Here is a 26,629-nt window from a genome sequence, read left to right on the forward strand (position 1 = left end):
ACACATTCTTATTAAAATGGCTGTTATCCCTTCCCCAGGTGGGCACTGCAAACCAGTAACAACTGCAGATACGAGATTAAGCTTGTGTAACAGACTGCTTCGTTTCACTTAGAAAGCTTAAGTTGCTCAGGGATAATGAATACAAATAATGTTAGCAGAGCTGAACAAAAACAAATTCTGTGTTGCTTTCACTCATGGCAAAACTTGCATTTCAGGTCACACTTGCACAAAGACCATCTGCTTGATGAAACACTCTTCCTTCCCAATGCATGGATTTATGTCAGAATCCAAAGAGTTTTTCACGTAATTATTAAGCTTTGGCAGATTTGGAACTCCAAGTTAACATCAGAGGTGCCTGCCTCATAATCTCATGGGATACATTTTTTTCAATGGGGGACAGCAGTGGGGGGAGGCAAAGTGTTAAAAAATGAAAAAGTCTTCAGATATCCTTTTTTAAAATTCCCTGCCGAAATTTTAAACACTTCAACAAACATGTTTAAATGCCTTACTAAAGTGCTTTGGTGCCCAGGAGGAGATGAAGGGTGAAAACCAGACAAATAAAGGAAAAGAATTCCCTTTCAGGAGGTACCTGAAAGTGTGAGTAGGAAAAAAAAAAAATGGGAAAGAGAAGAAGGAGTGCTAAGGGGGTTTTGTAGTGTGAGGTTGTCTGAAATAAGATTGGAAGGAAGCTTGGAGACGAAAGATTTGGTCCAAGTCAGGCCTTGGAAGCATTATAAAAGGAGTGTTTTATAAAAGGAGGAATCATTAAAAGGATCCACACATTCATTTGCATGAATTAGCAAGCCCAGGAGAGTATCTTAAATGGACTGCAGCGCTGACCTGAAATGAAGGTTACTGATTTCCCCGCAACACCCAGGCCTCAGTGGGCACAGGGCAGAGTCACATAAACAAACCTTTCCAGCCAGAGTCGAAAGATCTTCGCCTCCAATGATCTGCATCTCGTCCATGGACTGGTCATTCTAAACAGAAAGGGGGAGATAACATTTTACTATACAAGAAAAGCTGTAAAGCACGTTTCCCCATCTACCCAGCCAGGAGCTGGATTGTGCCTTGCAAATATAGCACAAATAGCTGGTCCTGATTCATGGTTGCCTATGGTTACCAAGAGCCAGTCTCCTGCTACCGTGCTTGAGACAAAGCGTCCTAATGGCTGACAGCCGAGCCTGTGTGGAGAGGGGATGGAGGGAGTGGGGAGAGGACAAGCAAATCTAATTTTGGAACAAAATAAAACCATGGAAGGTGCCCGAGCCTATTTTGAGGCAGATGGAATCGGAGAAGACAGTCATGCTCCTGGACTTCCCTGGGGTGGTTGGGACTATGGCGGGGGGAGCTGGGGAGGGGGCCTAGCGTTTGTCAGCTGTGCCAACAGCCCCAGTTACAGCCCTGCAGTGGGGAACAATCAGACTGTGGTTCCCAGAGAGGTTACAGACCCCTCTCCTCATTACCAACGTAGGTCCAATCCCTTATCTGTACTATGGGCAAGTCTAAAAGGCCACAGATCAGGAACTATTACACTTAGATCTTGAGACAAGGATGATGAAGCCTCAGGAACTTTCTGGAATTCAGGAATATGAGACTAGAATCCCGTTTAGAAGACTTTTCACAATACCTTGTAATAACCTATAATGGAAAAGACTCTGAAAAACAATATTATATACATATATATACAGATATATATGTATAGGCTTCCCTCATGGCTCAGACGGTAAAAGAACCTGCCTGCAATGCAGGAGACCTGGGTTTGATCCCTGGGTTGGGAAGATCCCCTGGAGAAGGGAATGGCTACCCACTCCAGTATTCTTGGCTGGAGAATCCAATGGACAGAGGAGCCAGGCAGGTTACAGTCTATGGGGTCACAAAGAGTCAGACACAACTGAACAACTAAGACACACACACGTACATGTATACACATAGCTGAATCACTTTGCTATACACCAGAAACTAACACAACATTGTAAATCAACTATACTTCAGTTTAAAAAAAAAGACTTTTCACTTAAGTCCTATTAGAGGTTATACGCATTCCTTTTCACAGTATTCATATACGGGACATCATTCTGCCTCAATTAAACCTCACACACACACACACACACACACACACACAATAAAATATGGGTTGTTTCTTAGTAAATATCACAATAGAATAACATGGGGGCAGAAAAGATAACAGAAGGCAAGCAATTTATTTTCTGGCTTCCTTGCAAAGATGCATCAGAGGAACTGAAGGGGACATCCTATAGGCAATTGGTTTCATGACCAAGCAAGACTGCGGTGACACTGCAGTCCCTTCATCCGAATGATAACCTAAGTGAGAAGACACCAAGAAAGGGAACAGACATACGATGTGCTGAACCAGGAAGTATCTTCGGTTACCGCTGTTGCTTTGGCCAGTTCAGTGCTTTTCTCCCTTATTCTGGCAAGAAGGCCCTGCCTCTTTTGGGGAGGGAGTTCATTCCCCTAAAGGAATTTTCTTGGGTTAGTTTGAATTGGATTCTGTCACTTGGAACTCAGAGTCTAAACCTAAAGATACACTGTCACAGCACTGGTCATCAGAAAGGAAAAAAAAAAAAAAGTCAATCAACCAATATAATAGTTTTGCCAATGAAGCAGCATTTTGTTTTTCACCTTACCACTCAAGAGAAAAAAAAAATGAGCTTAAAATGTTCTTACTTCCAGTTTGAAAGCATTTATTCCTAACTGCAAAGGAGTGGAGACAATGCTTAAAATGTTTGAAAGTGCCCCATAAGTTAGATAAAACCAATAATTTTCTTCTTATGGGAACTGATATCCAAAGGAGAAAATCAAAGACTATCCAGAATCCACTGATCTTTTGCTGTTTTTGTTTTTGTTTTTTTAACACCTTTGCTTGAGTCAAGTTTTTACTGTCCCATTAGCAAAGCAAGTCGTACGAACAAGCCCAGCATTAATCTGAGAAGCAATCATCAAGTAACAGAACAAAGTACATAGACACAGGGAAGCCATTTAATTAGGGTCATTGATGCAATCACTCTGCACAGCGGTTCAAAAACATCCTTCTATTCCTAGGATTGATGTATCCTTTTTTTTTAAACATCATTGATTTTGATTTGAAGATATTTTACTTGGGATTGTTCATTTGATCTTCATAAGTTAAGACTGACCTATAGTTTCTTTTGCTACCTCTGTAGATTTTTAAAGCAAGTTATACAAGCCTCAAGAGTTGGGTGGTTCTTTGTCTTTTTTCTGTATGCTAGAAGTTTGTATATGAATGAATTTATCTATCTTGCTAAGGTTCAGTAGAGCTCAGAATAGGTATTATTTAATCCCCAATTTACAAATGAGGAACTGGAGGCAATAAAAGTTAGAGTAGCTTGCCCAAAAAAGGTAAGTGAGGGAAACCAGTTCAGTTCTAGAATTGCCTGGCTTGAGGTATTATTCTTGTGTTAACAACCCCCATCCCCCACAACATTCCTAGAAGGTAGAAATTAATAGTGCATCTTTGAGAGTACCATGGAGAAGAACTGGGTCCTGGTTGTACTAAGGAAGTAAAATATATACGCTGAAATGGCTAGGAGAAATACACACCTTGGTAGAAACGCTGGTAATGGTTGTGTGGATTTATTTAAATGGCGAAGGAAGGGTGGGAGGGAGGCTCCAGAGGGAGGGATATATGTATACATATAGCTGGTTCACGCTGTTGTACAGGAGAAACTAACACAACATTGCAATTATACTCCAATTAAAAAAATTAAAACAAATGAATAAAGAGCAAAGGAAGTCTCCGACATTTAGTCCAGGCATCCTCAGAAAGAAACATATTGGAAATTATTAGTTTTGGTGACCTGGTCTCCAGGTACAAAAAAGAGCTCAGCATGTACAGTGACTGCTCGTACAAAAGAGAATTTGGACTGTTTAGATAATGTTCAGGAAAACACATAGCCAAGTAAGAATAAATATCCTGAGTTCCTTTTGAGGAACAGGAAGGGGACGAGTGAAGAAAACAAATAAACAAAAAAATCACTCTCTCAGCCACTCATTTCCAAAGTCAGAGAGACGTGCTTCAGAATCCATACACGCACAGACTTTCTCAACATTCTCAGCCTCCACAGATGCCTTAACTTTGCTTTTTTCCCTCTTCTTTTCAGCCTCATCCTTCCTCTCAGCTATTCTCCTCTGCTCAGTAAGGTCAACGACACTATATCGAATAGAGAGGCAAACCCCCAACCAAAACAGTTCCTTATAGCACTTCCCTGTAATCAGTGGTTGAGACTCTGCCATCAATGCAGGGGACACACGTTCGATCCCTCGTCTGGGGAGATTCCACATGTTGCTGGGCAAATAAGTCCATGTATTGAAACTACTGAGTCTGGGCTCTAGAGCCTGCTCTTTGCAACAAGAGAAGCCACGGCAGTGAGAAGCCTGCACACTGCAACTCCAAAGTAGAGCTTGCTCGGCGCAACTAGAGAAAGCCCATGTGTAGCAACAAAGACGCAGCACAGCCAAAAATAACAAATAAGTAAGGAAATATTAAAAAAAAAAACACAAACAGTTCATTATAAGAAGTTTCAATGATCAAAGTGGCGAGCTTCTAATGAAAATGTTGCAAAGTGTTGAAAAATTCTTCAAAAACTCTAACATGTGGTACCAGGTCAGATAACAAGGAGACATGAATCAGTTCCAGTGTTTCCTTTTCAACCAGTGGTGGATGTAGGACATGACCCTTAACTGGGTCCCTGAGTCCTTTAAGCCACCTAGAGTCAAAGTGGAGGTCACAGGGCAGTGGCTTGTATGTCTGCCCTTTGCTTCACCCGGAGAAGCTCCACTTATCTCTGTTGTATTGACTGGGTTCAAGGTAAGATATGCTAAGTCACTTCAGTCATGTCCAACTCTGTGTGATCCCATGGACTGTAGCCCCCCGGGCTCCTCTGCCCATGGGATTCTCCAGGCAAGAATACTGGAGTGCGTTGCCATGCCCTCCTCCGGGGAATCTTCCCTCAAGGTACGATGGTGGGAGCCAAAAAGTTTGAAAACTCCTATGTCAATATTTTTGCTTCCTTTTAAACAGACTTGACATCTTTTTGGTTCCTGCTCATTTAAATATCCCTTTGTTTCTGAGATCATTTTTGTTTAGAACCTCATTCTTACAATATGTGGATGAGCTGTGAGAAAGGAAAACACGGTGACCGGTAAACAGGCAGCTGGTGTCCCTACATGGCCTTGGGGACCAGACTGCCTGGGTTCCAGTCCCAGCCCCACCTTCTCTGAGTTGTCCAACCTTGAGAAAGCTACTTAACCTTTCAGTACTTTAGTGTACTCATCTATAAAAAGAGAATGTCAATGTTAATAGTTCCTACCTCCTAGGATTATTGGGAGGAGTAAATGAATTAATACGAACTGAGCACTTAGTACCTGGTGCGTAACAAGAAGCAGTTCCTAAAGCCTTGGCTTACCTCAGGACCATCATCTACTTTTAGTCTAAGAAACTTGCATGTCTACCCAAGTTTCTCAACTTGGACCTTATGATGATTCTTCGAACAGTTCATTGAGCCCATGACTGATACGCGAATGCCTCATGCCCTGAGGTTAAGCTTTCTGAGGCTGACGGCCGCCTGTGAGGCGTGTGGTTGAGGAGGACTCCTGTCCTTCTGTGGCAACTGTGCCTCAGGGCTACAGTCTTGGTTAAAAAAAGCTCCAGTGTACGTTCCTTCAGGGTTTCTCGGTGATCCCCCAGCTCCCAAGCTGTGGTGTCTGAATCTTTAGAGTGGACCATTTTGTGGGTATAATTACCCACATCACTGCACTCTGCTGTTTTCATCCTTCTCCTCAGTGGACAGAAGCCACCTGGAAATCATGCTTGGACCCACTTTTGTCCTTGTCACCTCCCATCTATTCTTTGTAGGAGCCGTTTACAGTCAGTACAGCAAAGAGTTAACCCTGAAATTGCTTCACAAGATGGCAGCTGACGATCTGTAGAACAGGAGACTGGATGGCTGGGCTCCTGGTAATTTTCCCAACCCTGGCTGCATTTTTGCTTGGGGATCATAAGTTGCTCCAATTCTTCCCTTTGATCCACCATCTTAGCTTAAGGTAATTTAAAATAGATTTACACTACTTGTCAACAACAGAACCTTGATTAAGATTTCATACCAATTTATAGGAGAACTCAATATCTGCAAATATTGATAAGTATGATTAGTGACAACTTACTCATGACACATCATCACGCATCACCGTGCTGCATGAGATCCTAGGCGTCCCCAGCACACGATGTACTGCTTCCTCCTTCAGCTACGTCTTGGCTGGTGGCTGCTCCTGTCTCATCTCTCTGTCTTTCTTCAAAGGAGTAATTCGTACTCTTTCCTCAAGACTCAGTTCAGGCATGATCTCTTCTAGGAAGCTTTCCTGGAGTCCTCTGGACTTGATCTGTGTCTGATAACACTCTCTAAATGTCAAAAGATCACGTCCAACTACAATTTTCTGAGAATGCAGCAAATGCCAGTGGCATGAAAACCTCAGCACAAACAGCCTGATTTTCATCCTAATTACACCCCCTGTGGCCGGCACAATGTGGCAGCCAGTGTTTGCTGAGCTACACTGAAGTATCTGCATACATGTGTTTGCTCTATTTTTAATACCTCTTCCACTACCCACAGGACAACACTAGGTGTTCTCAGGCAGCACTTGGTTTCCCTTGCTCTAAGTTCTTCTTCCAGCTGTCCAGGAACTGGAAGGAGCTTATTGCCCAATGGAGACAGAAAAAATAAAAACTACAGATAAACAAACACATGAGAAAACATCTGTAAAGTTCGATTGAAAGTGGACACAAAGGAAGCTGACTTGAGCAAGCTGGAACGTGGTAAGACTGAAAGAATACAGACCTTCCTCTGTGATGTCTGAGTGATTCCCACCCATAAGGAAACTGTTTCTTTACTCTTATTACTACTATTCTACTACATTGGTTTCCAAAGAGCCTTCTCAATACTTTGAAAAAAATATAAATGCAAAAATCCATGTGAATTCTGAACATCAAGAATTAGAAAACAGGAATTATTAAGATGCGTCAGGAATTATTAAGATCAGTCATTCATTTCATGATTAGTAAAGGATGTATTTTAAAGCCAAACTAGCACTTAACCAGGAAAAAAATATGTATATGTCAGCATGTACAATTTAGCTCAGTTGAAGGGACATGCACATTTTGCATTTCCTGAATTTGGTGTGCAGCTTTTGCAAGCACGGTTGAGACTTTATTCGAGGACAAAACAGCTTTCTGTTTAATGACAGTGATTTACTGCTCTATTGTGACTGGTATTCCCATTCTCCAAAAGAGGTACTGGTTAGCTAAGAGTCATCCCTACCCATCAGAGAAAGGCTTTTTTCTTTATGAGAAATAAAGCAATTTTGGGTCAGAAGAAGTGACCACAATAAGAAGAAGAAGCTATAGGCTGGTAGGAATAATGAAGGGTCACCAAGAAAAAGGAAAAAGGGAGGGAAAAGCAGAAAAACGTACTTTTACTTCAATTTAGTTATAAAAGACTCCAGAAAGGAGGAAACTAAGTTTAAAAACAGTGACATTGCTTTACATGGACTCTGAAACCTTGAAGCAGGATATCCTTCTGCTTTGAAACCTGGTATGGGTTTGTTGCTTTGGTTTAAATTACATTTTAAAATTAGGGATCAGAAGGAAAAAACAAGTTGAGCCCTTGACACATGTCAGTGACCCCAAAGGACTTCAGTAAAATCTACGTGTTCAAATGTGGATGACCATATCCCAGTGGTAACTTTTTTTCCTTTCTTTTTTTCTTATAAACTTCATCATTTCTTTTTTTTTTAAAATATTTATTTATTTGGCTGCATTAGGTCTTAGTTGCTGCACCCAAGATCTTCATTGTGTCACGTGGATCTTCCGTTGAGGCAGCAGGACTCTTCAGCTGTAGAGCATGGGCTTGGCTGCTCCTTAGCATGGAGGATCTTAGTTTCCCCACTAGGAATCAAACCAGCATTCCCTGCATTGCAGGGCGGATTCTTAGCCACTGGACCACCAGCGAAGTCCTAACTATCTCTTGAAAGGTCATTTTCGCCACACAGTTTTTTCCTCCTAGATAACCCAGGGAAGATTTATAACTATAATTCTAAATAAAAGAATTCAAATGGAAATTGTTGTTCGACACTAAAGAAATCTTACACCAGCTCTTACAGACCCATTTTAAGATTGCCAGGGGCTGGGATGGTAAACACGAAGGGCAGAAGGGGAGGACTGGTGGGACACCCTGAGCTGCGGAGACCTCCAGAACACACACTGCTTTCTGGCATTAGACTGAATCTACCTTTGTTCCCACCCGGTTGTACCCTGGGACCACAAGGTTCTGCTTCCTTGTGTGATTTCTCAGCTCAAAATATTTTTGCAGTTGCCCATGCCTACAGAAAGGAGTCTCATTTTGTCATTGCGTTGGGCAGGGCCAGCTTTAGAGTCAGGCAAGAGAAGTCCTGCATGTCACAAATACCAAAACACAAAGACATTTGTTTTCTTTTTGGTCTTAAAAGGCAGTTTGGGGAGAAAATTCTGGGCCAGTTTGAGCTAATGGGAATTATGCAACAGGGAAATGTGTGCTGAGTTGGGCTTTGCGCCTCACCCCCCCACACTTGCAGGGTTAAGTTAAGCTGTTGTAGGGAAGGCGGCAGTGGCCCACCTTGGGAAACCAGACAAAGAGGGACTGGTCTGTCTCCAAGCTGGCTGCCCTAAATCATCCAAAGCAGGTGCCTCAGAGACTGGAGTCCCTGGATACCCGTGTTCCCTCCCACCTCTGTGCTCAGGGATACGGTCTTGGGGGCATCTGAGTTAGCAAAGAGAGGCATGAAGAATCCAGCTGCCCCAACCCCCTGGAGAGCTTAACCTGGCCAGTCCCATGCGGGGTTCGGGCAGGCTTGGTCACCACCCAGGTTGTGGGCCCAGCTGCTGCCCCGCCCTGCCCAGAAGGCACTGGCCCTGCCCAGGCTTGTCCACGGCCGGGACGAGCGCCGCTCCTACGGCCTCCAGTTCAGGTGATTTGGCTGGAAACCTGAGGCTGGCCACTGACAAATCTATAAAGTTTCAAAACCTTAACTATTCAGACACATGACAGGTGAATCTCCATTTGTTCTCTTGCCCTGAACCCCATACATATAAGGGGCAAGTCTGACTTTGAGAACCATTTACTGAATGCTAGGTGCTATAACACTAAGGTCACTGCTTACATGAGTCCAAACAAAATCCTGTGAGACGTGATCCAGCAATCATGCTCCTTGGTATTTACCCACAGAGTCGAACACTTGGGTCCATACCAAAATTCACACCCTAGCCACTGTGAAGCAGTATAGAGGTTGCTCAGAAAACAAAAAATAGAATTACCATCTGATCCAGCAATCCCACTCCTGGGCATATATTCAGACAAAACTATAATCCAAAAAGAGACCTATAACCCAATGTTAATAGCAGCACTATTCACAATGGCCAAGACATGGAAACAACCTAAATGGCCATCGATAGATGAATGAATAAAGAAGACACAATCTGTACACACACACACACACACACACACACACACACACACAATGGAATACTACTCAGCCATAAAAAAGTGAAAATGCCATTTGCAGCAACATGGATTCAACTAAAGATTACCATAATAAGTGAAGTAAGTCAGACAGAGAAAGACAACATATATCACTTCTATAAAAAATATTAAAACTGAAACAATACTTAAGGGAAACTTGTACTTGGATATTTAAAGCAGTTTTATTCCCAACTGCCAAACTTGGAAGCAACCAAGATACCTTTCAGTGGGTGAAGGTATAAGCAGACTGTGATACATTCAGACAATGGAATATTATTCAGCAATAAAATGAAATGAGCCGTCAAGCCATGAAAAGAAGCTTAAATGCACATTACTAAGTAAAAGAAGCCAAACTGACAAGGGTACATATTATATGATTCCAACTATATGAGTTTCTGGAAAAGGCAAAACTATGAAGACAGTAAAAAAATTAGTAGTTACCCGGGATTTGGGGGAGGAAGAGATAAAAAGGTGGGGCACATTTTTAAAGTGAGTTTTAGGGTTGTTGAGAATACTCTATGACACCATGGTGATGGATACATATTATTATACATTTATCTAAACCCATTAGAATGTACAACACCAAGAATGAACCCTACTGTAAACTATGGACTTTGGGTGATGATGAATCAATGTAGGTTCATCAGCTGTGACACCGGTACCAATCTGGTCAGAGATGTTGATAATGGGGGAGGCTGAGGGTGTGTGAGGGCAGTGAGTATATGGGAATTCTTTGTCCTTTCCCCTAGATTTGGCTGTGAACCTGAAATTGCTCTAAAAAAATAAAGTCCATTAAAAAAAATCTTGAGGCAACAGGTAACTTAAAAAAAAAACTTAAATAACTTTGCCGAGAGCTTCCCAGGTGGCTCAGTGGTAAAGAATCTGCCTGCCAATGCAGGAGTTGTGAGTTCGATCCCTGGGTCAGGAATATCCCCTGGAGAAGGAAATGGCAACCCACTCCAGTATTCTTGCCTGGGAAATCCCATGGACAGAGGAGCCTGGTGGGTTACAGTCCATGAGGTCACAAAGTTGACTTAGTGACTAAACAACAATAACAGCAAACTTTGCCAAATGTCCCACAGCTGAAAAGTGATGGAGCTGAAGACAGAGCAGGGACTGACCCTCTGTCTTGCTCCATCTAACCCATAAGTTAGATGTCTTGCTCTATCTAACCCATAAGTCCTATACTTCTCTCTTGGGTCTGATCAGAAGCTACCTTTCTGTGTGACTTGACCCTTTACCCCTTCTGCACGTGGATCATCTGTGCAGACTGTGATCTCCTCTGCAATGGGACTGACAGTCTGCATTTCCAATGAGCTCCTGGGCGACAAGGATGGAGCAGGTCCAGAGGGGATACACTGAGCGGCCTGGGTCTGTGCTCCACCCATACCAACCTGCTGACTGAGTCATTACTGTGTCCTACTGATGCTTCCTCCACCCAGAATGTCTCTGCCACATCTCTGCTTGTCAAAAAAATACAGATATACAAATTAAAGTCACTCTCATGATAAGTCGTCACCTGACCCTCACCAACCCCCAGACCCCCACCAACAGCCAGAATCAATTGGTCCTTCTGATGGGCTTCCCTGGCCTTCAGCATCATTTCATGCAGTGCTTGCTTCCTTCTCGTTAACTGGTGCCTCTCTGCTCACTGGCTGTGCATCTGTTCACTTCTGCTATTTTGAAAGCACGCTGAGAGAGACTCTATCCCCCTTTCATCTTTTTAGGTTCCTTAATACCAAGTAGGGCTTTGTATGCAGAAAGGAACATGACCCCACCTTGCCCCTTCTTTAGCCCCCTGATGTTGGTCCTCTCGTCTATAAAATAGGACAATAACACCTACCCATTTGGTTGGTTGTGAGGTTTAAATTAAATGTCATTAAATGTGTAAGGACTTCTTAACCACTGTGGCCAGTGGTTAAGAATCCACCTTTCAATGCAGGGGATGTGGGTCTGACCCTGGACCTAAGATCCTAAATGCTGCAGGGCAACTAAGCCTGTGTGCTGAAATGAAGACTCCATGCAGCCAAAAAAAAAGTCATATGTAAAATACCTCGCCCACAGTAAGCCCCTGATAAACACGAACTGAATCGGATTTTCCTCTTTTATTATCCAAATAAGGAAAGGATGTGGACTTTAAAAATTGAGTTAATGATAGAGCCAGGCCTAGTGCCAGGGATCTTAACCTTTATTCCAGTCATTTTTTCCACTCTGTCAAGTTCTACTGTACTTTATGTGAGTAACATTCCCAGTCATTCATATGACTAAAATTTATCAGTGTTTACAGAAGAAACCTAGAATATTGCTTCCTGGTTCACATTTCCTGTACAAATCGCTGGCTAAAATTCAGACAGGGCTTACAAATAAAAGGCATTGATGTATCCTTAACATCTTGGTAAACAACAAAGTAACATATTTCATATCCATCTATAATGTAATGGCACATCTATAAAACTCAACACAACCAAATTTAAAAATAGGAAATGGCTCCAGATTAAACATGATTGTTCAAAAGAAAATAAATGATTACGATCAATCAGAACGATTGCCTTTACGGATTACTCACTGGGACACCTTGGCAAACTCACCTGATTTCTCATTTACTTATCTGAAAAACACAGATACTACCAACCACCCTACTTGTTTCTCAGAGATCATGGAATGAGCAAAAAAAAAAAAAAAGCCAATTTATGCAAATACCATAAAAATCCAGCAGACTTTCTATATGTAAAAAATCATTAGCAGTATCTTTGGATATAATTCAGAGCTGAGGGGAAAGGCAATTTATGTGAAACCTACAGAAAGTGGAAGACTTGGGGAGGTTCAACTAATAAGCATTTCATCTACTATTATTATTTTTTAGATTTACGGTCTTGGCTTCAAACTGCTCCAGGTACCTAAATGAGCCATGAGCCATGTGAGGAGGTCAGAGAGCAGAGTGCTTCTAGAGCCACCTTCCCTTCTTCAGAATAAGAAGAGGTGGTTTATTTGATGTAGGCATGTTGATTGGCAGTGCAGGCTTGCAGATTCCTTCCGTATGAAGTCATGTCTTCAAAACTGGGTGGGGCGCTGACTTATTAAATTTTTTCTTTTCCTCTGGAAGCCAGGGCTTGGAAGTAGTTGAAGATGACATGCGAACTGAGTTGGGTGGTCTTGGGAAAATTCTGTGTAAACAGCATTGCTCATCGAAAAGTAGCACAAAACACTGCACATCTGTCTATCCGTATAAGACAAACGGAATCTGGACTCTATCAATGGGCCTGAGGAATAAATTATTCTCTAATAAATGTTTTTATAATCGCAGTGGAAAGGAAGGTCCAGGACACCAAAGGAAATGAGACTCTGCTGGACCAATCTGTCAGCGGAAGCCTGGAGGAGGAGTGGGAGGAGGAAGAAGTCCACAGCTGTGCCTGACGCAGGAGAGGCCGTGCCTTCTCAAAAGATGGGGAGTGTAGAAACTCCAGGAGGGTACCTTATTCTAGACTGCCAAGGAGAATGTCAGATCACTCTGGGAAGGTGGCTTTCACCCTTAGCTTTTTCTAGATGATCCAAGAACAAGTCAATGAGATATTCAACTGAGGCTTCAGACCCGACAACCTCTGCGTCTTGAAGGTCACAATGTCCACATGAGCTAATGAGCTCCAGCAACTATGGACCAGGGCATTTGGGCTGTCTGGTTTTTGTATCCAGATACTGCTAATGCACGAAATACCTACTCTTCTCCCCCTATGCCCCATCAAATGTTTGCTGTCTTTGCCTGATGAGCACAAGGGCCTTTGTTTTGTCAGGGGTGGAACAGAGGAAGTTTGACTGACGCAGAGGTGGCAGGGAGAGAAGAGGAGGCTGGAGTGTGATGTGCTCTCTGTTCCAGGTCTGGCTCGGTGGTTTACATTTGAGCCCCAATGTTGGAGGATTGAACTGCTTTCCTTACAGGGGTGATAGGTCTGAAGCACGGTAGGTTCAGAATTGCCTAGGACCCCTGCTTCTTTGGGAAACCTGGTCCAGCCGGAGACCCAGAGGGCTGGCTCTCTCATAATAAAACCCATTAGGGAAGGAAGGCTTCCTTAACGATGCTAGCAAGAGGCTTCTCAGGCAGATGGAGTGGGGGCTGGCCAGGGAGGGGGCAGGTGCTCTGTGCTAACTGTAGCTGACAGACTGATCTGCAGACACACGTAAGGACCCATTTGGGGACCCTCAGAAACTGAAGAATACTTTCTTGACTGGCTAGAGGTGAAACACTCAACCCCAATTCAGTGCACTTTGGGCCTACTCATAAATGGATCCAATTTTATATTTACCAACTGGTAATGCTAAAGGTCAAAGCTACACAGAAAATGGCGTATAGTTTTGGAAATTTCAGGTATTTATTTGGCATTTAGGTAATCTTCCTCTGCCTACACCGAATTCATTTGCAGTAGAAGTCACAATGTCTTTAACACAATGGAGCTCATGAAACTATTTTCTTATACACCTTGCTTTTCAATTTAAAAAACTTTAAGGCAATGATTTTTATTATTGTGGTAGTTTCAAAATTTCATTATACTTTGGATAAGTGACTTCTGTTTCTTGCCAAGACAGAATAACAAAGACCAGATTTACCCTCTTGCAAGTCACACAGACTTTTTGGTTTCCCAGTGCATATGAAAGGTATGTTTGCACTATATGTAGTCCATGAAGTGTGCAATACCATTATACCTAAAAAATGTACGTTTCTTAATTTAAAAATACTTTGTTGGTGGTCCAATGGTTGAGACTCTGCATGTCAATGCAGGGGACACGGGCTTCATCCCTGGTCCAGGAGGATCCCACATGTCATGGGGCAACTAAACCTGTGAGCTCCAACTATTGAGCCCTCAAGCTGCAACTACTGAAGCCCACACGCCCAAGAGCTCATGCTTTGCAGTAAGAGAAGCCACCACAATGAGAAACCCTCACACTGCAACTAGACAGTAGCCCCCACTCACTGACATGAGAGAAAGTCCATGTGTAGCAATGAAGACCCTGTGCAGCCAAAAAGGAATGAATGAAAAAAACAACTGTTGATACTTTAGGAATTCTCTAGTGGCTCAGATGGTAAAGAATCTGCCTGCAATGCAGAAGACCTGGGTTCAACTCCTGTGTTGGGAAGATTCCCTGGAGGAGGGAATGGCTACCCACTCCAGAATTCTTGCCTGGAGAATTCCATGGACGGAGAAGCCTGGTAGACTACAGTCTATGGGGTTGCAGAGACAGACATGACTGAGTGACTAACATTGAAACAATGAATTGATACTTTTAACAACAGCAATAAAAAATACTTCATTGCTAAAATATGTTAGCCATCATCAGAGCCCTCAGTGAGTTGAAATCTCTTTGCTGGTAGAGGGTTTTATTGTAATGTTGATGGATTGGGGTGATATTTCCTGAAGGCTGAGGTGGCTGTGGCAACTTCTTAAAATAAGACAACAATGAAGTTTGCTGCATCGATTGACTCTTTCCTTCAAGAACAATTTATCTGGAGCATGCAATGCTGATTGGTAGCATTTTACCCACAGTAGAATGAGAACTTCTTTCAAAATTGGAGACAATCCCCTCAAATGCTTGCTGCTCCTTTACCAGCTAATTTTACAGAATAGTCTAAATCCTTTCTTGTCATTTCAACAACTGATTATTTTGCCATCCTACATGGGCATGATTCATGGTACCTCAATACAATTATAATAGTAACATCAAAGATCACAGATCATCATAACAAGTATGATAATATAAAAAAGTTTTAAATACTGTGAGAATTACCAAAATGTGACACAGACACCAGGGAGCAAATGCTGTTGGGAAAATGGGGACAACAGACTTGTTTGAAAATGGCATGATAAAAACTTCAACCTGTAAAAAAATGGTATGAAACTATATATGAAAAAAGTATATGAAACTAAACAAAGTGAAACACAGTAAAATGAGGTATGCCTATATGTTGTTTTAATCTGTTAAATATGTAGGAATATGTCATGCAGCAACAGAGAAGTCATACAATGAATAGGAGTTAATGGCAAATGGGACATGGCAGAAGAAATGATTAGTGAACTTGATGACAGCCATAGAGAGTATCCAAAATGGAACAGAGAAAAAAGAACTTAAAGTAAAAAGATCATTAACTAGCTGTCAGCCAATTTTAAGACATTACCTAATAGACATGTAATTAGAGTACCTGAAACCAAAGAGTGGAGAAAAAACAATTAGAAGTAATGACTGAAAAACTTCCATGTTTGATGAAAAGTATAAACCCACAAACCTCAGGAGCTCAATGAAATCCAAGTACAAGCAACATAAAGAAAAATACACCAAAGCATAAAAATAATGATGATATATTTCTGATTAGAAACTAATCAAGTAAGGAAATAACTGACTCAGTGGACATGAGTTTGAACGAGCTCTGGGAGATGGTGAAGCACAGGAAAGCCGGCGTGCTGAAGTCCATGGGGTCACAAAGAGTCAGACACAACTTAGCGACTGAACGACAAGAAGGAAATAATGGAAGTACACATTTAAAGTACTGAAAAAAGACTGTCAACCTAGAATTCTATACCCCGAAAAACTATCATTCAAAAGCTGAGGGTGACATAGACATGGTTTCAGACGAACAAAAGCTGAAACAATTCATCACCAGCAGAGCTGTACTATAGAAAACATTAAAGAAAGAACTTCAGACAAGAGGAAAATGATATGAGAAGGGACATGGATCTTCATGAAGAAATGAACAGCACAGGAAATGGTGACTACATGAGTAAACATAAAGTATGTTTTTCTTAGTATAACTCTTTTTTAAAACATAAACTTTTAATTTTTGAATAATTTCAGACTTATAGAACAGTTACAGATTAGTATGATGGTATTCGGATCTATGCTGCCTTCAGACACCAACTTTGCATGTTCAGAAACAAACTGGTTAAAAGCAAAAGGAAAGAGAAATACATAACATCAGCATTCACTAAAAAAATACAAATTAAAATACAATGAGATGGTTTCATTCCTTTGAATAGCTGAAATTAACAACCATACCAGATGCTGGTGAGGATGTAGAGCAAGTGGAACTCACACTGATGGGAATATAAAAAGGTGCAGCCACTCTGGGTAACAGTTGAGCAGTTTCTACGAAAGTTAAATATGCATCTACTACAAAGGCCAGGTATTTATTCACCACTAGGTATTTACCAAGAGAAAAGAAAGCTTATCTCCATACAAAGATCTGTTACAGATGTTCACAACAGCTGTACTTGGAACAGCCCCAGACTGAAAACTTCTCTGTCCACCAACAGGTACCAAGTGGGCAGGAGGGTGCTGTGCATTAGAAAACAGAAAAGCCTCACACTGGCAAGTGAATAGGCGGATGAGTGGATGCTTCTCTAGGATCCTCTGCTAAGTGTGCTGTGACCACATGTGCCTCGAACCATGCTTGTGGACTGGCCATTTTCAAAGAGAACTTCATATCTGGCTGAAGTATAAGTTAACCCAGAATACTCATTGGAAGGACTGATGGTGAAGCTGAAGCGCCAATACTCTGGCCACCTGATGCGAACAGCCACCTCACTGGAAAAGACTCTGATGCTGGGAAAGATTGAAGGCAAAAGGAGAAGAGGGTGACAGAGGATGGGATGGTTGGATGGCATTCAATTCAATGGGCATGAACTTGGGCAAACTCCAGGAGACGGTAAGCCTGGTGTGCTGCAGTCCATGGGGTCAAAAAGAGTCAGACACGACTTGATGGCTGAACAACAACAATATTTGAAAATTTTAAAAACTCAAAACTAAAACCTCAGTTTAAAAAATATCAATAAACAGATTTGAATAATGTTACATAATTTACACTCTACTGTGGCCAAAAGTTCTAGAAACTTGCTCCAAGAGCTTTCACTCCATTTCCACCATAGAGACCAGTAAAGCAAACTTTTTTCAGATGTGCTTTTAAATCACATTCAAGTTGCCAGGGTTCTGATTAGGTCACACTTCTTATGTAAAACTCCTGGCCTCCTGCTTCTTTTTACTCACTACCATCTGTTTCTTCTGCATGCTCACCCCTGATCCTCATCTGCTCAGATTGGCTCTTACACTATGATTTTTACCCTTACAGTCAAAATAGATTTTCTTCTTCTCCCACTTATCTGATGATAAGTGCCGCCAGGGTCAATTAGGTAGTGTAGTCGTGGTTTTGTGCTCACATACCCTTCCAGCACATCTAACTCAGCAGCTGAAATGTAATAACAAATTGTGGGTACTAGAAATACACTTGTCCAGAGTAGAAAGGGACCGAGGTATTTCAGGAGGTAAGTGGCAATGAAAACCATAGTCTCCTTCACTAGAAAATTGACAATTCAAATTCTATTAAAGCTTTAGCCATTTCTGAAGCATTAAAGACCTAAAAGCAGAAACCCTGCTACCACCGCAACATGGCGAAATATGAAGGATGTATTCATGATTCCCAAACCTGCCACGTAGGATGTTCAACTTATATAACTGCTTTTTATTTGGTTGAGAAGAACTGGAAGAGGAGTTTCCAAATTCTCTTAAAACCCTGGGATTTAGCTAATCAATAGAAAATAAAATCTCCCAGACTCTGATCATATAACATCTGTGTTTGAAAGGGCACCTCTGACTGAAGTGCCATGAAATGGAAGTAGCGCTTCCTATATTATACAATGAGAGAAAACTCACTTAAAATTCAAATGCAACTCTGAAATACATAATACTATTAGAATTGGTATTATTAACGATAATCAACAGGCTGTACCTTACATCATGCTAAGAGAGTAGATCTTAAAAGTTCTCATAAGAAGAAAAATGTTCTGTAACTATATGTGGCAATGGATATTAACTAGACTTACTGTGGAAATCATTAAAAAATATTCAAATGCAATTCAGAAGGGAAGTACCCAAACTAAAAAAAAGTTTCATGGGTCCATCTCTTAAAAATTATATAACTATATGTATTAATGAAGTTTTTTTAAAACACTGGCTTTTCTTATAACTAGAAACATATCTTTTGTTAACTTACAATATTATTCATAGCTAACCTTTATTGTGGTAGATGCTGTGCTGGGTTTTACTTGCTTTATCTCATTTTTTTTCTTTTTTAAAAAAATATTTATTGGCTGTAGGGCACGTGGCATCTTAGTTCCCCAACCAGGGGTTGCACCCTCACTCCCTGCATCAGAAGGGTGAAGTCTTAACCACTGGACCCCCAAGAAAATCCCTTTATCTCATTTTCCAGATGAGAAAATGGCATCTTATTTAAAAAGCTGATCCAAGCCCACTCACTGGCAGGGCCAGAGTGGGAACCCAGGTCCACCCATGGCAGAGTTTTTACACTTGACCATTATGGTGAACATCATGAAAATGATACAAATTTGGGAATTCCCTGGTTGTCCAGTGGTTAGGGCCTGGTGCTTTCACTGCTGGGGACAGGGTTCGACTCCTGGCCAGGGATCCTGCAAGCCACGAGATGTGGCAAAAAAAGAAAAAAAAGGTACAAATGACCATTAATCAACTTGGCAATGCTACTGGCAGCAGTGCTCCAAAATGAAGGCCTGAGGGCTCCTCCCCTGTCATATCTATTGGAAATGTGAGGGGGGAAGAGGGCAGAGGAAGCTCAGATGCTGCATGTCTCTTGATAATGTTTCTGTGGCTCTCAAAGGAAGTATGAAAATAGGGCAGCTCTGCAGGCCCTCTGGCTGTTGGCACTGCTGCTCAAGCTGTGAGTCACGCTCTGGCCTCTGCCTCTGTGGACCCTGACTGCTTGGTCTTCACCCAGAGACTCTGGAGAGGAGGCAAGGTGGGTGTTGCTCCGTCCATCACGGTCGCGTGTAGTCATGAGAGTGTAGTGGTTTCTTTCCCACTTCCTGCCACTCAGGGTTCTGTGGCAGCACCGTGGGGCCCACCTGAGTTTGTACATGAGGCCGAGCGGCTGAGACCCCGGTTCCCACTGACCCAGAGCAGCCCCAATTTTGAGGTTTTATGGAAGATATCACTTAAAAAGTTTCAGTGCTGAAAAAAAGTTGGAGAACCACCAGGCTGCTGGAGATGGCATAGTTCAGTGGTTAAGCTCATGGCTCTGGAACTTGATAACATAGCTTCAAGTCCAAGTTCAACCGCTCCTGGTTTATGTGCCTCACGGAGCAAGTCAATCCAACCTCTGAACCTCAATCCTATTCTGACTACCGAGTAAGAAGCAATGATGGTTATTAACCCTATGGACTGGCCTTATTAGCAAGTGAAGAGCTAAAGGGGAATTGCACTAAAATTTAGGAGGAGGAAGAGGAGGGGAAAGAGCGGCATTTAGTTGTGTTACCTCTTCTAATGATAAAACTCTCCTTTCATAATGTGAAAACTGAGGTCCAGAGAAGATGTGACTTACACCAAGGTTGAATTAGAAATGTATATTCTACATTCTGTTTCTATATCCATGCAGCTTTTCTACTTTCTTCTGCAAATCTCTAAATTTTTCTTATTTAAATACACAAAGTAGTTTTCTATATATGAGGGGACCTGATGGGAGCTTAGGGAAAAGATGTCATTCTGGAATACAAGTGAAAGAAAGCCTTAAAACCTAGGAGGGGTGTGAAGTTGAAGCTGGCCAAATATACACCTCTGTGCTTAGTCACTCAGTTGTTTCTGCCTCTTTGCAATGCTATGGACTGCAGACTGCCAGGCTCCTCTGTCCATGGGGATGCTCCAGGCAAGAATACTGGAGTGGGCAGCCGTTTCCTTCTCCAGGGGATCTTCCCAACCCAGGGATCGAACCCAGGTCTCCCACACTGCAGGCAATTCTTTACTGAGTCCCAGGGAAGCCCAAGATTACTGGAGGGGGTAGCTTATCCTTTCTCCAGTGGATCTTCCAGACCTAGGAATCGAACTGGGATCTCCTGCATTAAAGGTGTATTCTTTACTGGCTGAGCTACCAGGGAAGCCCAAATATATACATAAACATCTATATTTAAATATGGAAACTGTATTTAACATATTAAGTTGGCAAAAAAGTCCATTCAGTTTCTTCTATAGCATCTTATGGAAAATTCCAAACAAACTTTTTGGTCAATCCACTATATATATTGCATATAATAGACTGATTAAAATGGAAATCAATATGATTTAATGCAATCTTTTTAACCCATTACATCAATAATAATGATACATTAGTACAAACTTCCCTGGTGGCTCAGATGGTAAAGAATCTGCCCGCAATGCAGGAGACCTGGGTTCGATCCCCAGTTGGGAAGATCCCCTGGAGGAGGGCATGACAATCCACTCCAGTATTCTTGCCTGGAGAATACCCATGGACAGAGGAACCTGGCGGGCTACAGTCCATGTGGTTGCAAAGAGTCAGACACAACTGAATGACTAAGCACAGCATAGTACAAACTTCATTAAAATTTTTTTCATATAGTAACTCTCAGACCAATGGAATTTAAAAGTCAACATCAACTTAACCTAAAAATGATATGACTATAGTGTCTCCCCCTTCTTTCATATTCTGCACTGTCCCAGAGGAAAAAACCTCAAGCATCCACTCTCTTTGGCCACATCACACTCACACCGCAACACGCAGAGAAGGGGCTTTGGCTGGACAACAGGGTCCAGAAGCCACTGGCATGTGCCCAAAAGGATGCTTCCCGAAGCCTTTAATTATGAGATCTGGCCTTTCTCCACTCAAGCCTCTTCATGAGAATCCCAGAGTTCACTAAGTTCAACTTCTGAGAGTGTAATGCTAGATTTAGTCTGTTTCTAATGGAAGGGGAGAAAAAGATGAGAGCAAACGTACCCTGTTCGGAACTAAGACAGAGGAAGGACAGAGCGTGAGTCATTCAGTCTGCAATGAGAGGCACTGTGCCTCTGTTAAATTCAAGGTCATTCCAACTCCATGCCAGAAGGAGAAACTATTGTGGGTGCATTAAAAAATCAAGAGCTGGCTCAAAGAAAGTCTCCTTAAGGTTGGTTTCAGTCAGTTTAGTTTAGTTGCTCAGTCAAGTACAACTCTTTGCGACCCCATGAACAGAAGCACACCAGGCTTCCTGTCCATCACCAACTCCTGAACTTGCTCAAACTCATGTCCATTGAGTCAATGATGCCATCCAACCATCTCATCCTCTGTTGTCCCCTGTTCCTCCCGCCTTCAATCTTTCCCAGCATCAGGGTCTTTTGCAACAAGTCAGTTCTTTGCATCAGGTGGCCAAAGAATTGGAGCTTCAGCTTCAGCATCAGTCCTTCCAATGAATATTCAGGACTGATTTCCTTTAGGATGGACTGGTTGGATCTCTTTGCAGTCCAAGGGACTCTCAAGAGTCTTCTCCAACACCACAGATCAAAAGCATCAATTCTTCGGTGCTCAGCTTTCCCTGCCCGTGGTTTGGGAAAGGTCGGTTTCCCTGTCCACGAAAGGGCTTTCCTACCTGTCCTTCAGTCACTACATCTAAACAAATCCAGACAAATGAAAGCAGAAATGCTCCCACCACCAGCTATCATCTCTCAGGATGTGTATTTGATGCTTTCTCTTCCTTGTTTATAAGAATGAAGAATGTTGTTGGTATTTTGGATCAAAATTAGGCAATGTGATGTTCTGACAGAACCCTCCAATGGCAGGAAACTGTGTCAGCATTTTGATAGAGTGAGTGAGGTGGCCACAGAGGCCCAGTGGAGTGATAATGGTGATGATGCTCTAAAATGTGAAGGAAATCCAGGGCTTCTTTGTAAGAATGACCTGTTTTTCCCAAGAAGTACAAACTGAAGAAAACAATGAGTTGGCACTTTTTGCCTGTATAATTGAGAAACATATTAAAGAGATAGAATGATGATATCCTGAGGTGGTAACAGTGTTGGGGGAAAAAAAACCCAACACTTCCATGAACTGCTATTGGGGATACAGTACATATTAAATGCAATTGTTTGGCAGGGAAATCTGGTGATAATGTATCAAAAGCTTTCAAAGTACCACATTATTTTTATTCATTCATTTGTCCCTGGACGTCTAGGTTGCTTCCATGTCCTGGCTATCGTTTAGCAGTGCTGCAGTGAACATTGCCACACATGTGTCTTTTTGAGTTGAGTTTTCACAGGGTATATTCTCCATAGTGGAACTGCTGGGTCATATGTTAATTCTATATTTAAGTTTTTTAAGGAACCTCCATCCTGTTCGTCATAGTGGTTGCACCAACTTACATTCCCACCAACAGTGTAAGATCGTTTCCTTTTCTCCACACCCTCTTCAGCATTTATTGTTTGTAGATTTTTTTTTGATGATGGCCCATTCTGGCCAGTGTGAACGGAATATTACTCAGCCATAAAGAGGAACAAAATTAAGTCAACTGAAGTGATGTGGATGAATCTAGAGCCTGTCATACAGAGCGAAGTCAGAAAGAGAAAAACAAGTAACAGAAAATGTACTGGCGAACCTATTTTCAGGGCAGGAATAGAGGCACAGACATAGAGAATGGAGTTGGGGACACAGAGGGGGGGAAGTGATGGGGAGACCAACGGAGAGAGTAACACCGACATACACACATACACTACTGTGTGTAAACCAAGATAGCCAGGGGGAAGCTGCTATAGAGCACAAGCTCAGCTCTCGGCTCGGCCGTGACCTAGCGGGGTGGGTGGGAAGAGGGCTCAAGAGGGTGGGGATGTATGTATACTTATGGATGATTCACGATGTCGCACAGCAGAAACCAACATAACACTGTAAAGCAATTACATTCCAATTAAAAAAATAAGCTTTCAAAGCACACGTGGTGTTAGTAGCAAGCCTACTGAAACAATCAGAGATGGGCACAGTACATTATGAATAAGGATGTGTATCACAGTCTTATTTACAATGCAGGAACACTTTAAGTGATCTAAGTATCTAATCATAGTGGGCTACCTGAAAAGTCTGTAAATATATGCACATGATGCATTGCTTACTAGTGGTTAAAACTGGGATCATAAATTGCTCTTCCAAAAAATATTTTACTATTTTTTTCTTCCAGTTTTATTGAAATTGACACATAGCACTGTATAAGTTTAGGGTGTACAGCATGATTTGACTCACATACGTCATAAAGTGATTACCAAAATAAGTTTAATGAACACTCATCATCTCAAATAGATATAAGATTCAAGAAACAAAAAACCTTTTTTCATCTGATGAGAACTCCCAGGATTTAGTCTCTTAACAAGTTTCATATATAACAGACAGTGGTGTCAATTATATTTATCATGTTGTCCATTACTAGTACCTTTTTATTTGCAATTGGAAGTTTGTACCTATTCACCACCTTCATCCAGTTACCCCCTTTCCCCAGCCTCCCAACTTCTGCCTCTGGTAACCACAGACCTGACTTCTTTTTCTATGAGTTTGAAATTATTCTTTCTGGTACACGTGCAACTCAGGATTTTCTGAAGTGCAAGTGATAGGAAGCTCATTTGAACTAATTTAAACAGAAAAGTGATTGTCAAGGAAGAGCCGAATGACTAAGCTTAGGAAGGCAGGATGGATACAGGGCATCCTGAACCGGAGACTGAGATGGTCTCAGGACCCTCTACTTTTCATGTGCCTGCTTCCACTCCATCTCTGGGCTCATCCCAATAACCTCATTGCCCAAGAGAAAATAGTTTCTCCCTGTGATAAATTCCAAGGAAGACTTGGTTGGTCTGGTTTGGATCGCACGTCTACTCTAATCATTGTATTTGTGACCTGGAAGGATTAGCCTGCCTTGTGTCAAATAACCACTTGAGATCAACTACTCTGATTGACAGGGTGATTTGGATTCCCTGTGAGAGGCATGGAGGATGCAGCCTCATGGTCAGGGACACCTGGGCAACTTCAGTTGCTAATATTATTTGTTAGTGCTTCCTTTCCAATAGCTGGACCGAATTTTGTGTGTGTGTGTGTGTGTGTGTGTGTATGAGATTAAAGAGGAAACATGTCTTACTCTCTTTCACATAGAGGAATTTCCCTGGTGGCTGGGAAGTGGTCTGGGATAAAGGGCACTGGACAGGGGTTACGCTGGGCATGACTATTCCCAGTCTCATTGTCTGAATGGGACCAGAGAAGAGCTGCCGCCACTAATGAAAGACCGACTCTTCCACAGAACACAGTGGGTAAGAACTGGTTATGGGAAACAGCAACTTATCTATTCCATTGAAATCTAGCATTTCTAAAACATACTGATTTCTAACTAACCAGAAAGTGCACTCTATCATGCTATCATTAGAGATTTCATGCTGAAACATATAGCTTAGAAAGAGAGAGAAAAATTCAGCATGAGTCTTTAAAAATCCAAGATTTCAAGACAATAGACAAATGACATGACAAATGATGGTCATTTTAAACATGCTACCACAACAGTGAAATGCTCTAATTCTGTTAGAGAACAGCCAACAATGTTGCAGCAAGTATTTCAAATTAAATAATATCGTTGCCTGTTATGGATTTTCTTTATTGTTCAGATGTGGATATCTGTGGATTCTTACCCACTAAAATTGGGAGATTTAGAAAGCAGATTGAAGATGAATTGGAAATGAGTTCACAGATTTTATTTATGAAGAGAAAAAAAAATCTACTGAGATTGCTAGCTGGTGAAGGTTTGAAAATCAATTTAAAAAAAAAAACTTTAATTACTGCCTACTGCCTATCACCAGACAGAATTTCAGACCTCACCTAGTTTCTTGATACAACCTAATCTTCCCTTTTGAAAAGCACATAATTTATTTGATCATTTCTTATATTGCTAAACTGAGAGAACGTAAAACATTTGACTCTTCAGAGTTTCTCTCCAAATACAAATTCTTATGAAAAGATGAACAAGGATTGAGAAGACATGAGAGAGACGGTGGCGGTGTTGGGCCAGACTCCCCTGAAGCCCTGGATCAGTAGGTTACACACCATTTCATGAGTCGGCTCAAACAGGAATGTAAACCAGGAAAAAACAGAAACTCTGAAACTGCATCCCTGCAGCTGACTTTTTATATGATTTTAGGGAACTAAGTATTTTTGCAACTGTATTTTCCTCACCAACTTCTGCACCTCCTAAGAAGCTGTCCTCTTATTCTGGCTAATTAACACAGACTCTTCTAGAACCTTGAGTGAGGATAAACAAAGAAGAAGGTGCTAATTGGGTGACCAAAAGAAAATGCTCTTTGGGATATATAGCTCTTTTTAGGTAGTTTCCTCAAATCCATTCACTGATTTTTTTTTTTAATCAGTCATTTCTCCTACAAACCAAATCAACAAATCTATATAACATCACTTGCAAGCCCAATGAGTCTGGATTTTAGTTGCTAAATTTTGTACATTTGCTTTCAGAATTAAAAAAAAAAAATAACTGGGCTGAATGCTATTTACAAAGACTCGGGATGCACACTTTATATAAATAAAATCTATGCATAAAGTTTGCATTAAAAAGGAAGAACCTTGCTTCCTGTGCACATCCTTAAGAAAGGAAATTACTTCATGGCCACCTGTGAAGAATGGGTGTTTGAAATTTCTAATCTGAAAACTGAACTTCAAACTATCATAGTACAAAGGACTTACAACCTGGAAATCATAATTTAGCATCAGAAATGAGTTTCATCCTCTTAAACTCTTCAAAATCATATGGCTCAAAGATCATCACACAATTTAATAGGAAATTGTATCGCCATTTCTTTATGCACGTGCAGTGGCTCTCAGGCCACAATTAAGATCTCTCAATTGTCAGGCTCTTGTTTCTTGAATGGCCAAGCAGGGTAACATCAAGTCAGTAAGAAAAAAGGAACCTGCAACTGTGTGAGAAAGAAACCAACTGGGTGTTTCTCTTCTGGCAGAATGTCAGAATTAGAAGCGTCAAGAAACCAGCCAGGGTCAGAGCGTGTGCATGCTGTCACAGTGAGACAAAAACAGATGTTACCAAAGGAAAGTTGCTTTTAAAGAGGGATGACTCCCCACTGCCTAACCTCACTAATACACACAAAAGTGTGTTTTTAAAAAGGCTGCCACAGAACATTTCTAATCGTTCCCATGTCGTGGAACTAGTCACACCGAGAACGACTTC

At 41.6% G+C, this 26,629-nt stretch overlaps 1 protein-coding gene and 1 long non-coding RNA gene across 9 annotated transcripts in view; one reads left to right on the top strand and one right to left on the bottom strand.

Annotated features, from left to right (window-relative positions):
• The window catches only part of PRTFDC1 (phosphoribosyl transferase domain containing 1), a 136,278-nt gene that overhangs the window by 58,729 nt on the left and 50,920 nt on the right, over nt 1-26,629 (bottom strand). For all 7 annotated transcript variants that reach the window (XR_006336942.1, XM_043883329.1, XM_043883331.1 and 4 more), the window contains exon 4: nt 915-980. Coding sequence is in view for 6 of the 7 variants with exons in the window: in XM_043883329.1 (XP_043739264.1) it covers nt 915-980 (66 nt within the window). In the remaining variant the exon portion in view is untranslated. The remainder of the gene's footprint in view (nt 1-914; nt 981-26,629) is intronic.
• The window catches only part of LOC122681344, a 110,094-nt gene continuing 102,792 nt past the window's right edge, over nt 19,328-26,629 (top strand). For both annotated transcript variants that reach the window (XR_006336944.1, XR_006336943.1), the window contains exon 1: nt 19,328-19,398. This is a non-coding gene — a long non-coding RNA (uncharacterized LOC122681344). The remainder of the gene's footprint in view (nt 19,399-26,629) is intronic.

Source organism: Cervus elaphus, chromosome 23 (genome assembly GCF_910594005.1).
Source record: "Cervus elaphus chromosome 23, mCerEla1.1, whole genome shotgun sequence".
Lineage (NCBI taxonomy): Eukaryota > Metazoa > Chordata > Mammalia > Artiodactyla > Cervidae > Cervus > Cervus elaphus.